The sequence below is a fragment of the Micrasema longulum genome, unplaced genomic scaffold (genome assembly GCF_059751315.1).
Source record: "Micrasema longulum isolate JH-2025_06_02 unplaced genomic scaffold, ASM5975131v1 h1tg001436l, whole genome shotgun sequence".
In the NCBI taxonomy this organism is placed as follows: domain Eukaryota; kingdom Metazoa; phylum Arthropoda; class Insecta; order Trichoptera; family Brachycentridae; genus Micrasema; species Micrasema longulum.
In genome coordinates this window covers 27,822-46,849 of record NW_028278622.1, presented here as the reverse complement: position 1 = coordinate 46,849, position 19,028 = coordinate 27,822, and the positions used below count along the sequence as shown (strand labels likewise).

The 19,028-nt window shown below is 31.5% G+C and overlaps 1 protein-coding gene across 2 annotated transcripts in view; it reads left to right on the top strand.

Moving 5' to 3' along the window:
* The window catches only part of Nhe2 (Na[+]/H[+] hydrogen exchanger 2), a 144,229-nt gene that overhangs the window by 97,754 nt on the left and 27,447 nt on the right, over positions 1 to 19,028 (top strand). For both annotated transcript variants that reach the window (XM_088235780.1, XM_088235779.1), the window contains exons 6-7: positions 13,813 to 14,030; positions 18,367 to 18,450. In XM_088235780.1, the coding sequence (XP_088091906.1) occupies positions 13,813 to 14,030; positions 18,367 to 18,450 (302 nt within the window). The remainder of the gene's footprint in view (positions 1 to 13,812; positions 14,031 to 18,366; positions 18,451 to 19,028) is intronic.

The window sequence follows — 19,028 nt, the reverse complement described above, 5'->3', positions numbered from 1 at the left end:
CAAATAACAAAATTACAGCAATGATTGAAATTTAAAATGATTTTAACAATCGGATGATGAATTAAATGAAATTATTTTTAATCGAATATCAATCCCAATGATTCATCTCTATAATATAATATACACTTTGTATTTTCGTTTTGTGAGTTATTTTCCAATATATTGATAAGGTTCGTTTTTCCGAGCAATTTCATTACAGGGGGTTACATTTTCGTAATGAAGCTTATCGCTAGCGGAGTAAATGCCACATTTCATATCCTTGACCTTTATATATTTATTAGAAGAGGATAAAGAGTCTTGATGACGTAGATAACATCTGTACCTACCTTCCATAAAATGTTCGCATTTTGTTTTATGATATTTGGACCCATTGTCATAATATAATATTCATACGAACTAGATAAAATATTTTTTAAGTAGTGACACGAAAATGTACCCATAGTTACTAAGTTTGTTCATTTACACCAGGGCTGCAATCAACGAGCATGCATATACTACCAAAAATTTAGGGACACTCATTTATGTACATTAAAAAGTTAGTATTTTAACCATAGAATTAAGAATAGTCCAGAAACCGCATACGCACATCAAACAGAAGGCGACTAAACAACTCTTAAAGGAGTAGTTTTACGTTTTGACCCATTAGTTTCATTGTAGACGTCGCTCAGTGCGCAACTCTTGATTTAAATTCAACTATGCCGTGTCGTGTCCTTTTAAAATGTAGAAATACTGCTGGGATCTTAAAGAAACAGGATGGTATTACATTTCGTGTTTAATTAGCAAACGAATGTTTAAGTAGCAAATGCACCACTTAAAAATTTAATTATTTTTCCATCTGTCAGATTGTCGAAGAAACAAAATGGAAATTTCGTTAGTGTTGCTAGGGTAGTATTTTTTTTTACCCTACTTTGCTCATCTAATGAAAGAACTAATGAAAATTAGACCTTGGATTAAACAACGCCGTGGGAGACATTTGAACGACATTATCTTTAAAACATCAAATATTATTTAACGTGACATAAAAATATCAGTTTCATGTAAAATAATATTTGTTTTATATTTGAAGTTCAAAGTGCATTCATTCAATTACTCTTATTAAATGATCCTTTGCTTATCTTTTCCATTGTGTCAATTAATGTTTCCGCGTGCACAAAAAAAAATAAGAGAAATTAACAGATTCCTTTTTTTACTTTACATTTGTGTTATGATTTTTTTTTCCATTGCTTGAGCAACATTAACCGGCGACATCACGATTGAGCGCGGCAAAAGTAGGGATTTATTGGACACAGTCCTATGTATTCAAATATGATTCCACGTTCAAATGTTTTTTTTAGAAGCTGAAATAATTCGGTAGATCTTACCAACATCATTAAAGGCTTTAGTTCTTTTATACTCGTACTTATGGATTTTTTAAAAGTATATCGATGTTTCAACAAAGCCATAATGGTGAATGTTACACAGTTTATACAATGATTATTCAATCCGGAAATCCAAAATTGAAATATCATAAAGTAAGGTAAATCATATTAACGCGATAATTATCATTTTTACTATTATGAACGTACGTATCCGGAAAACATTTTGTAAATCTGTTGTGTTTCGTGCATTAAAAAGATTACCCCAATAACTTTGTGACCTAAAATACCGGAAGGCCAAAGCGGAAATGGGTGAATCTAAAACATCTCCCAGTTTCCGAATTCCAAAGAACAGGGTTAATGTAGTTTACGCTCCACTTAACAATATCTCCTGTGCTCCAAAATATTTTCATTGTTTTACAAAACTCTATTTTTTGAGATATTTCTTATTTTGTAAAAATATGATTTGTGTATTAATTCATTATTTTATTTTATTATGATTTTTTACAGCTATTACACAACGTAGAAATATGTTATAATACTGAATTAAAAAATATTGAAAAAAAAAATCGCAATTAATTTCATAATACGAGTACATAATTGATTCCGCCACTTGCCCGTTAGCAGATGCACGCTCGAAGTTGCTGGTTCGCGGGATGCGTTATCCTTAATTTACTTGGCCACTGAACCCTAACTACAATGAATGCAATTCCTACTTTGCACTTTGGTTCTGGTACCTTATTGTTTTAACTTGTCTCAAGGCAGTCAGGATCAGATCAGATCGCGGGGTCATGAAAGATTGGCACATGAGATGGTTTCTTGATTATAATTATTTCACGACACAGTGGATAAAGTTACTGGGTCGCGATCGCGGTGAGAAGAGAAAAAAATATCAAAGCACATGAATCCTGACAGTTCGATTCTTAAAGTATATACATCTATATACTCTCAGGTTCGATTATATCAACAATTGTTCTTTTGTTAAAGGCATATGAGTCATTTTAAATATTGAACATGTTGGGCCAGAGACAAAAATGTGGTACCTACCCTCAGTAAGAAACGCAACAGGGCCCGGTACGCAGCTAATAAATACAACAAAGTAAATGTGGCGCAACCAATAATATTATATGTTAGAAGAAGGGGCGACGATATGAAATAATATTTTATAATCCCTGGGCTGAATCGGAAAGGTATGACTGATCATCTTGCTTGCACGTATTAAATGATCAGGATATGCGGCAATGAGAAAATTCAGTACTACGCTAAATTGGATATAAAAAATATTTTCTAACGCCCGGTAAAAATTCGAGCATTCATTTATATATATTTGGATAATTTATATAGCGCCGTTTTTGTGAAAATCACCTCAAAAGCGCTGTACAATAAATAATTATCCCAGCACGTCTTGCAACTACCAAGCGCATGGACAATAAGAAATCAAGCCCCTATTTACATTTTTTTTATTTGACAATGAAGTTTAGAGTTTTAATGGTATTTAAAAAAATAAATAAAAAAAAAAATTATAAAAATAGAAGTTAGATTACAAGTATTGCAGCTACTGAGCGCATGGACGGTTGACATTCTAGACCCCATTTACTAAATTGGGAAATTTGATAGTTGATAACATTTAGCTATTGAAGCTAGATTACTAATCGTCTTGCCGCTACAAAGTGCATGGACGAGTGAAATTCTAGCAACTTAAATATCACATGCTACAAATACCTCTAGTATAATTATTATTTTTCTGAAACAGTGCCTTATGATTTTCTTGTTATATTAACCTTTAAAATATTTTATCATCTAATTTGATTTTTATACAAATATATGTCTATATTTTTTTTTTAAATAGTTTGAAGTTATATGTTAACAGAAAGAAATACATAATAAAGCAAAAGTACAGAAACAAAAAAACGTTATATTGTTACTTCTTTTGAATGTGCTATATAATTGTTAGGTTTAATTTTATTTCTAAATCTTGCGTAAAAAGTATTGCATGCGTTAATTAAACCAAATATGTTTATATTGTAATTTTTGTAAAAGGCATTTTTGCCGTAAGTATATATTTATAAAATAAAATAATGCATGTTTTTATACATTATTTTAAAAATAAAATGATCAAAAAATGTGCCTTTACAAAAAGCCTTACGTTTGGCTTTGACAATTGTGACGTCAAGATTCGAGACGATGTTCTATTTAAATTTAAATGGTCACAAAAATAATTTCAAAATTTAACCGAATCATTACGTATTAGGGTCGTGATCAATGCAATGAACTGTTTTCACGGGAATCAAAAATAATAAATGATTTAATTGTAAATTACAACGTACAATTTTTATTTTTTACTCGACAGTATCTCATAGACCCTTATTGTAAAAGTAAAAAAAATAAAGGTATTTCTCTATTGTATGTAAACATTAATAAAAACGAATTTAATAAAAATGAACTACTTTGAACGACGAGACGTCTCTTGTTCTCCGAAATCAATCAATGATATTTTTGTGATAGATTTCCAGTTACTGGGAAGCCAACTCGCCAATCATGACGACTCACCGAAGACAACTTGTGACGTCACAGGCGGAGTAATTTCAAACGCACAACCTTTTAAATATCATGGCATCGATAATACTATGCATAAAAATAAAATATTTTTCTTTTGGCTTAGTTTGATATTAAATAAACTACTGAACTTCCTCATTGGATTACCAATTACATTAAATATAATGTAACAACAAGATACGCTGTAATTAGAGTACGATTGCAGTGCCCTATGCACTGCTGGGTGCGAATAGGAAAATTATTATGATTTATGCCTTTTCTATGTTTTTCTTTTATCAAATGAATGAAACCAATTATGTAACCACCCATTGAGAAAATGTCGTCTCCTTCCCTTGGAAAAGTCGATAACGATTATGATTGAAGTCTCTTTCATCGGGAGTGGTTTGTGGAAAGATAATTGCCTTTCTTTCAGAGAAATATCTTTAATTGGTTTGACAAACATCATTACATAATTATAATCGCAGCGGAGAGGAAAACACAAAGAAAAGTTGTTCTGGGGTAGTGAATTTTCCGTTTTCTTGAAGCTAATTGCCATTTCACCCCTCGAGGGTCGAAAAACTATTGCATTATGTATTTTATGCTGAATAAATGAAAGAAATTGAAGTTTACTGGCTGATTTTCTTTTTAACTGGCTTATAACAAAACAATCATGAACAGTATTACCAGGACGTGAAGTTATAATACCTAATAACAATAAAATATTAATAGATTAAAAATAAATTGAAATTATTACACAGGTAGTTTGTTTGTAAAAATTCTTGGTGGAAGTTCATTGTAATTTATTATAGAAATAAAAGACGAGTGATACTTAAATCCGTAGGAATCAATCGGAAACGAATGCTTGCTGTCAGCGGACGAACTATCGTCTAAAGGACAGTGCAGAAATTAAAGCATCCATTTCATGTATGCAAACAATAAATTGTCACAACACCTAAATAATTGTGATGACTAATTACTGACAAGCGCGGATATCAGTTATACCGATAATCGCTGACAGCCAGGGAAGTAGTACATGAAATCAAATTCCCACTAGGAAGTAAAGTGAACACTGGAAAATATGCCAGTAGTTACTCCCTTAGTCACACAACCAGTTCATACAGTCAGTTCAAGCATGTTGTCTAATCCATGTAGTTCAGTCACAGTTAGAGACTAACGTAAAACATTTAGGTAATTACTATGTTTACTCATTATGTAAGAAACACGCATTAAAGATCGACATCGTTTTTTTTCTGTCAACCGTCAGCTGGGTAGGAGCTCCCATGCATCTACTAGCATAATTTCTACATATTTAGAATAACCTGTCACCTTATAATCTCATTTTGTAATTTCTCTCTATATATTAAGTATTTTTTTTGTATATTCTCCCATGTAAAAAAAAGTATATTGTTAAATGTCCTAGGAACAGGTAATCCCAGAGAGGACACATTATTATTTTTGATTTTTTTAACAAAATAAAAAATAATGATGAATAAATAAAACAAATTAATTAGTTACACACCAGGGCAAAAAATTAATTCACTGTCAATATTTCTCCTTTTTCCAGCACAACATTTGGTCAAAGGTGCCAAATTTAAGCTTCCCCAAAAAATACTCGTGAGTTGACAGATAACAATAAAAAAATATTAAATCAACTGCTCCACAGGTGTATGGCTTATGTTGGGTTTTTGTTATTTTCATTGTGCGTTTTGTAATATAAACAATATAGATATACCTAGTTTTTAGAACTGTAAATATTTTGTTAATTGTCTCTGTTTATAAAGTTTGTCTTCTTTGTTTATTCTCAAATATAAAAACATTTCAAAAAAAGATATTGTTAAGTGTCCTCGGCACGGGTAACCCCAGTGAGGTCACATTATTATTATTGTTTATAGTTTGTAAGAGTAAAATATGAATAACTAAATAAATTAATATAAAAAAAGAGCCACAACGATATAATATATGTCGTTTTATTCTCATGACAAGCAGGTACTGGGTCGTTTGGTCCCCCCATTCCAATGTTGTATATTTTTTTCATTATTTTTTCAATTAACACATTTACCCATTAACACTTTGAAGCTCCTACTGACAAAAAAAAATCAATTCAATTAGGTACCATTGCATAACTTTGAATTCATTACTCTAATGGTGTAGTTTCGATTTTATAATAAAAGCACCAGCCTCGAAGATGTACTAAAGCAATAAATCTGGTCACTGGTCATTTGAAATTTCTAAATTTAAGTATCACTCGTCTTTTATTTCTTCAATAAAATACAAATATGTTATTCTTCGATTTGACGTTTTTCAATAAAACGTATTTTTTTCATAAAAAACTAATTTTATGAAAAAAATACGATTCAAATTTGACCCATTAAGTGTTTTTTTCATCAATTTTATCGTAATTATATTTTTTGCCCGCCTCGTAGTGTAACAGTTAGCTCGTTTGCTTACCATGCAAGATGTCTCGGGTTCGATTCCCGACATAGTTGACATGAAATACTTATTTGAAAAGGTGTTTTTACACTGTCAACAGTCCTTGGACTAGCACCTGAGGTGTAAGGCTGATCATCGTATCTTCATGTAATAAAAATGATCAAGATACACTGCGATTGGTTTACCAATGCAGTGACGTATGCACCATTTGGTGTACATAGGGAATGATGATGATTTTTTTTTTTTTTTTTTTTTTAATAAAAAAAGAAATATTTGCGCTCTTATGATTTACCCAAATATTTAATTTTGAGGGCCATTTTCAACGAGTTGTAAATAACTCACTATTAGAAAATGGAATCGAGTTGGGGTAGAGTGGGATTCGAACCACGGACCTTTGGTCCGTGAGTCCAAGACACTAGCCACAGGACCACAACCCGATTTTAAAAAAATATATTTTACAGCACCAAAAATACACTCAAAAATAAAAATAAATTCATGTTCAGAACTCACGCCAATTGTGACCTAAACGAAGAAATGTTTACTAATATTATTTATTCAGCACAGGGTTATTGCATTTGACCTTCTGTTCAAAATCTTAGCTTCAAAGATCTGAAGTAGATACAAGTTTCTAAGTTCTGTAACTAAAACCCCAGTACTCGAGCACTCTTCATACAGTTTCACAAAGTACGTTAGTAAAGTAAAACCAACTCTCTCTGTGAGTCAAAGAAACATTTTCTTCCTCTGTTTTTCCTGCATTTTTACTGCGATGTATTTTTTAACATTTAGCAAATGGAAAATAAACATTTTTTTAATACTATACTACGAAAAAAAGCCAAATATTTTAATAAATAGGTGCGTAGATTTTCGTGGTGACTATTATCAATAATTATCGTTTTTTCGGGTTATCCCGTGTAGTCTCCAGCAAGTAAATTCAGTGTACAAATTACTAGTACATGAACACATAATGTTTAGGCGATTTATCATCGTTAACCTTAAAGATGGCTCCTGCAACGGCAGCCGAAACGTCGCGCCACGGCGAAGATGTACAACTGTTAAACTAGCGTCGTGGGTTCTATTCCCTCCAGTTGCAAGAAAAAAATCCAATAAAGGTTTTTCTCCGTTGATTTCATATCCTCTCTTTTCTGCCAGCTGTCAAGCTTCTTAAGTAAAGGCTTAGCGGATTATTTCCTTTAAAATAGTTTTGCTTCGTTGTTCTACAAAATTGTGTGTTTTTTGAACGGGCGTTTTTAATTGGCGAAATACCATTTGAGTGATTACGATAATAATTATAACACCCCTTCCACGTACCCAAAAACTATTTGAAAAACCGAGAATCTTCCTATCGTTTTCGCTCATACTAAAAAACCTTTTTTTTAGTCCAAAATCGAGTAATTATAATATTATTTTTTGTTTCTGCTTCGCAAACCGCAATTTTAATTCAATTTAACTTTACTGTGTTTATTTTCCCTATTTTTTTTTTTTTGTGTTCTTTTACAATTTATGTATTACTTTATTTACATTAAAGATAATTTTAACATACTTCAGCAAAGATGAAGAACATATTAGAGAGGGGAATATGGAAGTCATCTATAATCAAATAGTGAATGTTAAAGCCCCGTGGGTGCCTAGACTTCTATATTCCCTTCTCTAAAATGTTCTTCATCTCTGTTGTAATATGTTAATATTAACAGCTTCCTAAGGGATTGAGTCCAGTCCACGTCTACAAAAATTTGGGCAGACTAAAAACATTGTCATTAAAGAAAATGTTCCCTCACTCATGTCCCATGCCGAGGGAGATATTTTATATAATTTTGAAACACGCCTTATTAAATATAATTTAATCATAATATCAAATAAATATAAAACATTGAAAATATTACAAATAAACTTAAAAAACGAACGTATATATTCATAACAATTTGAAGTATTATTAATATACAGGAACTTATAAAGATTTTTTTTGCATTGTGCCAATCAATTTTGGAAAACGGTATAATCGGATGGGGTGGTGCGAGTGACACAGTTTTAAATAGTGTATTTGTTGCACAAAAATCCATAATTAAAATAATACTCAGAGTCCCGATACAGACATCAACTGAAGTAATATTCCAGAAATCACAACTTATGACACCAAAACAATTATACGCTAAAACAAAACTCAAATACAGATTCAAAAACTGCTCCTACTTAAATGAAAGATATAACCCCTACAATACAAATTATATAATCACTAGATCCTCAACACAAAGACAACTTAAATAAATACAAACAAATACCACTTTCGGACAAAGGGATTTCGAGTGTTATTCGATTAACATCTATATCCTACTTCCACTATCAACAATGAATAACGAGAAAATGTTCAAAAAGGCTATAAAAAAAAATGGAAAGTGGAGCTAGGTAGAAGTAAAATGGATTGTCTTATTCGCCCACACCAATCAACTGCTCCACAAGTGTATAGCTTATGTAAGGTTTTTGTTCTTTCATTGTGCGTTTTGTAATATAACTATTATAGATGTACATAAATTAATTATAAACATAAATATGTAGCGTTTAAAACAGACAAAATTTTGTTAATTATCTCTGATTATTAAGTTTGTTTTCATTGTTTATTCTCAAATGTAAAAATATTGTTTAAAAAAGTATATTGTTATGTGTCTTCGACGCGAGTAACCCCAGTGAGGTCACATTATTTTTTTATCAATTATAGTTTTTAAGACAAAAAATATGAATAAATAAATAAATTATAAAAACACATAAAACTCACAACTAAAAACTTTTTAATTTCTACCTTTTTAATCAATTGACATAATCTATTTTTGTCTTTGTTTCTTGTCTCCTACAATATCACCGACAATTAGTTTCTGTATAGTATTTTCTATTAATAATAATATTTTATACCTTGTAATATTTATAGTCTCTCGTAAGCCGAGGCTGTCCATCATTATATATTTACATAGTTTAAGAGTTGCAGTAGATATTTTATGTGTTCAGTATACAGTAATGCCCGTCAAAACGTGGTAATTAACCTCTCAACATATTTTCACTTAAAACCCACAAACAATACCTGCTTTGTTAATTTGTGGAACGTTACAGTCGAGCCAGTAAAGCTTTAGTTATCTTTTAGTTTTAAATCATAATATTCAGCAAACACTTACATGGAAAATTTCAAGTTTTGCCATCCTTCTCCTGCTTTTCCATTAACTTTTAGCCTTATTTATTTATTTGTATTTTATTAGTGTATTCGCCGAGTGAGTATTACACATTACATTGATGAACATTGATATTTTATTTTTATTGTATTTTACTTTGTTAATTTTTCACGCCCATAAGACTTTTACATACATGGAAGTTATATAAAACATGAGTATATAAAAAACGTAAAATTTAAAAAATACAATATAAAGCAATAAAAGATAGAACAATGTTTAGAATTAAATTTGGTATAAAAAAAGAAGATTACTATATAAAACACATCAATTTAAAAAAATAGGGCTATGTATAGCGTGTGAGCTCGCCAATATATGACAGTAAAAATTTTATTGTCTTTGAATTTCCTAGAGTTTTAACCATCGAAAACAAAAGAAGATTGCAAATCAAATCAACAGACAATGGAAATTTGATGTGTATTATTTTAATAGATTGTTTATAACAGAAGAATACATAGAGAAATATGCATTTTTATTTTTTGTAATAAAAACAGTCTAGTAAATTCGAAAAATAAAAATACGCTTTATATTAACAATATTAATTAAAATGCAAAAATAACATGAAATACTTGAAAAATAAATATTATTGAGTGTTACAAACATAATTTAAAAAACGGATAGCGATTAAAAGTAAAAACTATCTTTAGTTTAATTCTTATAGCGATAAATACATAAACATTATAAAACAGGAATTATACAAATACAAAAATAATATTGTAACTAGGCGGCTACCTACACGGTTAAATTTCGAAACACCACGCAATTTCTTATCTCGGCTACGCTATGTAAAATGAAAAAAAATATTTGAATTAATAATTTCATCACGTCATGAAGTCGCCCCTGGGTAGCGCCTGCTAACGTCAATCAACAAAAACATCCTCGTTTTAATTACAATATTTCGGCTACGCCATGAATCTCCTATTTAAAAAAAATTTTCACGTCACAAAGTCGCCCCTGGGTAGCGCCTGCTAACGTCAATCAACAAAACATCCTCGTTTTTATAACAGTATTTCGGCTACGCCATGAATTTCTTATAAAAAATGTCAAAACGTCACAAAGCCACTCTCTGAGTGTAGCTACTGACATCATTTACAAAAACATAATTATTTGTGCTTTTTTCAGGTACGCAACATTTTTTTTTAAATACACCTACCTAACCGATAAAATACTATTAGTAATTAAACCAAGGTGTACTTTAAAGTTCCGTATGGCCAAATAATATTATTTATTATTAGAATATTATTGACATGTAGTTCAAGCATTGCTGCATTCACGTTGCTTTACTTCCGAGAGCTCAACTGCTATGTTTTTCTATGGTTATGTTTAATGTCATCTGTCATGTATTGGCGAGCTCACAGGCTATACTTACGCCAAAAAATACAATATAAGAAATAAAAGATAGGAACAGTGTTAAGAATAATCGTTGGTTTAAAAATAAAAAGATGAGTGTATAAACAACATAAATATAAAAAAAAAGAATATAAGGAAAGAAAATAAAGAACTGTGTTTAGATGGTTTAGTTGGTTTTAAAATAATAACAATAAAAATAAAATAAAAAAATAAGCTAAAGGAATGCAGTTAAAGAAAAACAGCTAGGTACATAATGTTATAAAATACAATATAAACAGAATATTTAGTTCTATTAGACATTTCATAATAGAAAAAATAGGCGTTTATATTTTGTAGTAATAAGTACAAGAATATATACAACACCATTGATGTAACTTTAAGGAAGAGAGGGAACGAAATTACGAATTAAAATTGAATTATTTGTCGGTACGAATAAGTAGATCCTATTTACATACATACTACCTAACTGTTTTACCATATTATACATAAACATATCATAAATTCGATAAATTACAACAGCAATCCTTAAAAACCTCAGTGTAATAATGCGTAACCTAGAGAGGAGCCCAAACATAGGAAAACCATTCTATGACTATTGGGTATTAAGTTAGCTACAGTTCGTAGCAAAACAATGGGCCGTACTCAAGTCGAAAATTGCTAAATGGATATTAATTTACATTGTCATTACTTTTAAATATGTACCTGTGTATTAATCATTGCAGGGTTATTTCATTTTTTCTTCTATAATTCGCCTATATTTATTTTATAAGACTCAAAATATATGTTTGTGTTCATTTTTTATTTATTTATTCATTTTATTCACAATATGTTTATGTTATATTTATTGATACGTAAATCCCAACTCCATTTAACCAAAGTCCTGTGTTGAGTTTGTTTGTTTGTTCGTCACATCTCCGAAATGGCGAGTCGTAGCTGCCTGAAATTTCGACACGTCATTTAAGATGCGATTTCAATTCAAGGTTAACGTTGTTATTTTCAAGTAAATTTTTAATCGACCTCTACTCGATAAAAACTCAAACTTTATATGGATGCCTAGTACGGCCCTGACATATTGCCCATAATCAACTGGCATTATCAACAGTAAACATACTTTAATTCACAAATTTATCCCCTAAATTGAGAAAAAGTAGAATCTGAAGTAAATATGATGATGTAAGGAAAGTTTTTAAGCAATATAATACACGTGTCGGTACAATAAATTACAAAAATCCATGTAAATCATGGGAAAATATTTGGAATCAATTACCTGTGAAAACTGGCTCCTTTATTTCATTTTATTTTCATTTCATTTTTTTTGCACCACAACAGGCCAGGATGCCCAATTACAGTGGTGAATTACATTACAGAACAACCAGGCTTGAGAAAAATCACATTTTTAATTTTTGTGTTCTCACCGGGAATCGAACCCGGAACCTTCCGTGCGTGAGTCAAGCGTCTTGGCCACTACACCACGGAGGCCGCCACACCTTTGACGCTCCTACTGCTGCAACCAAACATACTGCAATTCATCATAGTCGATTTTTATTTATTATAACGTAAATATCAAAGTTATTTACAAACAAAGCCAAGCATAGCTACAAAACCATCCGATCAAACCATTATGTTTATGTTGTCAAATAAAACAAAATGGCCACCAATTAGTTGCTAACCAACAAACCAACATCGCTTGCTTTCTATGAATCGTGGTGATACGGCTTCTCTCTAGGTTACGCATTATTACTCTGAGGTAAAAACGCATTCTTTTTTTCTCTTTAATGTTTCTTGAAGTCATGAACCTTTTTTGACTGAACTGCTCTAAGCGGATCCGATTTCAAAAGCCACAATGTTTTATTCATCTGCTTCTGTGAAGAATAGTTTCCAGAATACGCAAAGCAACTTCGGCATTATTTTAAGTCAAATAAAAGATCATTATTTGCATACTGACCCATTGTTATCAGTGAATAACCAGTGGTTGTTAGACTTTTCAAATAAGGACTCCTTTTCATCCCAGGGGTATACAAATTTTGTTCTTAAAAATAAATCGGCTTGTGGTCATGTGGATAGTATCGCCGACTCACGGATAAAAGGTTCGAGGTTCACACCCCGCTCCCACTTTCTAATTGTTAGTAATTTACCACTCTTGAAAATGGCCGCCCAAATTTCAATATTTGAGCAAATCATCAGGACGCCAATATTCCTTTTTTTAATCCTTTCAGACCTGAATGGACGCCTGCGGAAATAAAAAAAAACATTTTGCATTCCATTTTTCGCACCCCTAGAAGTATTGTCGTAAGCCGGAATTTTGCTGATTTGAGTTTTTTTATCTTTTTTAAGGAGCATACTCGTGTATCTCTACGATTTTTATCGAGCGAGATATACCACAAACGTCAGTATTCTTTTAAATCAATTGAGTAAAATATCGATAAAAACACTGCAGTAATAATTATGATGGTACTGTTCTTAAATTTTATGTGTCAAATGAGCAAAAAGTGCTGAACATTACAATCTCAATATAATACATTTACATTCACTGACGAGCATTTTAAACGTTTGTTTTTGCTCACCTGCAAAATGGTCAATTTAGACATATCTCAGTATACTTTTGAGGGAGCTATTTAATTGATTATTAGGTGAAAAAATACGTATTTGATTGTTTTTAACTTTTGTGCTTAATAAATTATTTAGCGTTTATTTTCAATGACCTTAGGCCCTTAAACTAATGATAAATCGACATTGATCATTGCAATTAATTATAGACACAAAATATGAGTACACACAAATTTAAAATATCCATTTCATAAGATGAAACCTATAGGCGGTAATTTCAGTTTTGTTTTATTTTAGCAACTATTACTCGTTTTTTGTTTCTATGCTAAATAATTATTATTATTCAATGAATTACAATTAAAACGCATTTTCTTCATTGTCAACAGCATAACTTTCTGTGGGATAACCATGAAGAACTACGTTGAGGGGAACATATCCCATAAGTCTCACACCACCATCAAGTACGCCATGAAGATGCTCTCCAGCTCCTCGGAAACCATCATCTTCATGTTTCTCGGAGTCGCCACCGTCAACAACGCTCATGACTGGAACACTTGGTTTGTCCTGCTTACTATAATCTTCTGCTCCGTCTACAGAATCATCGGTAAGTTGAATCATTGTACTAATTTAAAAAAATCATTATAACCAACTAAGTAACTAGACATCTCTCACGGGACCTCTCAGGGACCGCATATCTGCCCCTTACTTCGAGCGTTGGCTAATATTTCTAGAATTGCTATTGTTTATGTACTAGAGGTGGTAACAAAATGTAACTGCTGTTTTAAAACAGTTACCCTTGACACATCCATCCAAACTCAATACAATATTTTCGGAATTTACATACAGTAATAAGGCACTTCATCAATGCATTATTTTTCTAAAATGTCGACCCTGCCGTTTGTATAAAAGAAAATCCAAGTTTACTAGTGGCTCAATAGGGTATTATCACTCGGGTGATTATCGGATTTAACCTACTCTACAAATTAAAGATTTTTTAAAGATTCTCCTAGTGTCTATATAAACCCTTATAATTAATATTTTCATTCATTATTTTCGGTTCGAAAATAAAGTCTTTCGAAAACGATCGTTTCGTAAGTTGGTAATAAATTTTATCACAGAAGTTCACGAGTAATGCATTCATTTTAATGTTGGTAATGCCACAGGACTCAAATAGAAATATAAGGAGAGTTGTCTATGCATATTGTGTTAACCCCCCCCCCCCCCCCCCACTTACCCACTCCAGTTCCAGGCACTGACAGATGAAAGTGAAAACGGATTACATCTTACAACTCGAATTTATTTTATTATTTTATGGTTTTCAACCTCTTTTAAATATTAATTCATTATGATAATCAAATTCTCAATTTATCATGAAAATTTATAATCACAACTCGTAATGTTTAATGAGTGACGGACGCCGTAAAAGCAACGACATAGAAAAAGGAATCTATTTTACTCATCTATTTTTTTCATCAAGACTCCATTGATGAAAAAAAATCCGATGACGTCACAAAACATCCGAATACATCATACTTCATGACGTCACGAAATGTTTGTTTTTGGCACCATTCAAATTACGAGAATTTAATCCTTTATATCTCCCTTACTTTTTAATAGATTATGATAAGAATAGTAGTAGTACCGATCGGCTTATGATTTTTTAGATTAATTTATTAGTAAATAAAAAAAGGCCATGGTAATTGCCCATTTGAGTTTAAGCTAGTATTAACATTGTAATTAAAAAAGCCCGCCCAATTTACATGTGCATTTTACATCGACAATTTCTTGTATATAGAATACTGATAATTTTACGTGGGTAATTTATTATAAATGTTAAATTAATAATGAAGTACATTTAATACGCATATGATCCGAATGAAGACAACATAATTATAGGTATAAATGAAATGACATTTTGTGAATTTAAAGGTCTCTATTTGCATTTAATAAATGTTTTAATCTAAAAAATATAAATGTCATTCCATAAAATAAGGTTCCTTTAAAATACACTTAATAACAATAAAAAAATATAAAAATACGTTTTAGAAAATAAGTAATTTTCTGTTCCTTAATTGAGCAACAGAATAAGGGAAATAAGAAAAAAAAAATAGGTATTTAAATTGAGATGTGGGGGGGGGGAGGCTGCGCTAAACCTTAGAGTATATACCGCTAAACTTTATTTTTTAATCGACTTCACGAAACAGCTTAATTAATGAAATGGTAACTGTTATAGGTATTTTTATTTTTTAAAAAAGCAAAATGTTCACCTCTCGTCTGTTCCAAAAGCAATTTGAAACTTACACAGCAAGTCGATCAAACAAATAGGCAGAAGCAAATCCGTTTCGCCATTCAACAATGTTTTTATTTATTATTATAAAAAGCGATCAGTTAGAAATGTAGTAAGTACCACGGGGTGAAAAAGTTAAATTAACATAGATTCTATCAAAACAGGATTTGCAATACGCGTGCCTCATTTTTTTATCGCAGCTTTCTCAAAAAAGAGTTTTGATCCACAGTAACAGGATTTATGATACCGCAATATAATATGAGAATCGAATTTCGTGTTTTGAAATTGGTAAACCTTTTGTAACAAGTACATGGTAAGTGCAAAATTACGTAAAATGACAAAGAAAGATCTCAAAGACGTGAAAAAAATGCTAATTGTTCGGTAGATGGTGCCCGTAGGGCTGCGTGATTGAGGCCCGAAGGACCCATTAGCTGAGGCCTAAAATAATCATATCTATACTAGCTAGTTTAATAATAATTTATTGTTCTGAGATATCTACTTGCTGAATGCGTACAATGTACCTCCGAGTACAAATTGATATTTAATTTTAGTTTCAGAAAACATACTCAGTTTTTTGCTGCCATTTATTATGAGTGGAATTGAAGTTTATAGAACGTTTTTTTTGTTAAGGCTACATTTGATTTGAGATTTTTTTATCACTGACCAGGTTTCGTTTTAATCGACATTGCTAAACTGGTAACAAAATCTACTGTCAAAATAATACAAGAGAGAGCAGTTGCTAATAATCAGGATTAAAAAAAATCATTTATTCCATTTCATTTGTATTATTATAAAAAATCATTAAAAAACTGGCAGGGCGGTAAAAATCATTAATATCTACATTCGAAATTAGTAAATTGGCTATAAATCAAACTGTTTTTTAGGGTTGGGCTGTTAATTATTGTCTGTTACCTACATACATTGACCTAATGATGATTGGCGCGTGTTCGTGATATTCTTTTTATGACATAATTTTATTGGAAGTAGTAAATAAACCCATAAATTCGATGGCATTTTCTGTATATTATGATTTCATCAAAATCAATTTGATTTACATCGTTGTTAATGTTTCATCATCATCATCATAATTCAGGCATTTCTTTCCACTGCTGGACATGAGCCTCCCCCATGTTCCTCCGTACATCTCTGCCTTGCGCTTTCTGCATCCAATCACCAGCAATCAACTGACCATCATGTGAGGGTCTGTGCCTACTTTTTTTGTCTTTGCGAGGTCTTCACTCGACTACCTTTTTAGTCCATCTTTGGTATTTTAGTCTAGCATGGAGATTTAAGCTTAGCCACCCTTTCAACGACGTATAGCGTTGTTTCTCATCCGGTCTGAGAGTTTTATATGTAGCATGGCTTTTTCACTAAAATTTGTTTCAACAGAGAGGGGAAACCTCTTTCAGAAGGGAATATTGGAAGTCTAGGGAATTTACAGGGCTTATGATTTGTCATTGGCTGGTTTGAGTAGCCACTTTACACACCGTGTGCACCATTCTGCCTATATTTGATACACAGAGTGTAAAGTGGCCACTCAAACCAGCCAATGAGAGGTCTTAAGCCCTGTAAATGCCTACAATGAAAGCATCCACCCCTTTCCCGAAACTTTTCATAAAGACTCGTGTCTTTCTTCAGTTTCGCATATCACTATCAATTTTTTAAAACTAATTAAGCGTAAATTTAATATTTCTTTACAATCAAACCGCGAAAATAACAAAACAAAGAAACTTTAAAAGCTTTCATTGTACCCCTCGCTGCAGTATTGTCAATTTGTGATCAATCAAATACACATGGTCAGCACAATCACCTTTTTCTAATTTCCCAGTATGACAGTGAAGGAATACAGTGTTAGTTCCAAATTGAGACCGCGACGCACGCTCCAGATCCTGCCTCGGAAAGGAAGAAGAACGTAGTAATAAAAACAAATCAAACAACGACACAAACCCCAAATACAAATAGGAAACATTAGAATAATTTGCCCTATACAACATGCACTCAAGCAACAGAAGAAAAAAATACGTATCTTTACCAAATCACAGAGGAACATCAAATTATCAAGACACTACTGGCAAAATCCTAACAGAGATCCTAACATGATCCCTATCGAATTCTGGAAAAATTACTTCTCGTCATAGTACTGAATCTCTCGCAAAAACCACTATCCTGTAAATGCCTAGACTTCCATATTCGCTTCTCAAAAGTGTTTTCCCTCTCTGTTGCAACAAATTTCGATCTGAACGACTCCCTAGGAAGGAAATCCAGCCTGTCTGCAAACATTTGGACACACTCAAAACATTGTTGGCTTTTTCATATTTTCTGTGTGCTACACGGAGTTTCCTTATATTGGAATGTTTGTTAATATTTGCATTGTGCAAATTTACATTCATGGTTTTTTTTACCAGTTAAATTAGAAACAAATCGTTAGTTAAAAACCATTAAACATGAATAGAGTGATTAAATAGACTTATTTTATTTTAAGTATACGTTGCCATTGAAAATCTTGTCCTGTATTTTAAAAATGATATTAGTAAATAAATTTAATTCCTCGTGTATTTGAATTGTATATTTTCATCTATGTACATAATAAAAATCCTATGGAGGCAAATAGTAAATCAATTTTCAATCCGAATCATATTTTATTCTTTTCTAGGAGTAATAATCCTGACTGCTCTCGCTAATCGCTTCAGGCTCCATAAACTGAACAAAGTGGAAAAGTTTGTCATGTCATACGGAGGTAAGTACTTACTTCGCATTTAATTCTTAAATTACTTTTACATGGCTTATAAAACACATTCAACTACCTGGCTGCCACGCTATCTTCATAATAAATTGTGACCAAGATAATTCTTAAAAACCTTAATTATACATACCACGTGAAGCAAAATAAATGTGACGTCAAAATGATGCGTGCAGGTGACGTCAGAATAATCACAAGATTAACTGAAAAAATAAACGCATTGCGCCACAGATATTTTGACTTTGTATTGTCTATATTTGGTTTACATTTGCCTAAATATCATAAGTGCGTCATAATGTTGTATGAAATTATGAAAAACAATTAAATCGAAAAAAAATATGGATGATTCAAAAGTACCTATTCGTACCTTACTAATCATAATTATTATTTTCCCTTTTTTGAATTTAATTTTCTTCCTGATTCATTACAAACGAAAGAAACATAAAGTAATGTCTATCATATTATTAACGTTATTTTGTGGTCAAAAATTTTACTAAATGTTTTAAATATTACCGACTTTTCTATACCTAACGGTTTCGAGACGTACCAGGCTCTTCATCAGGACAGCAATTAAA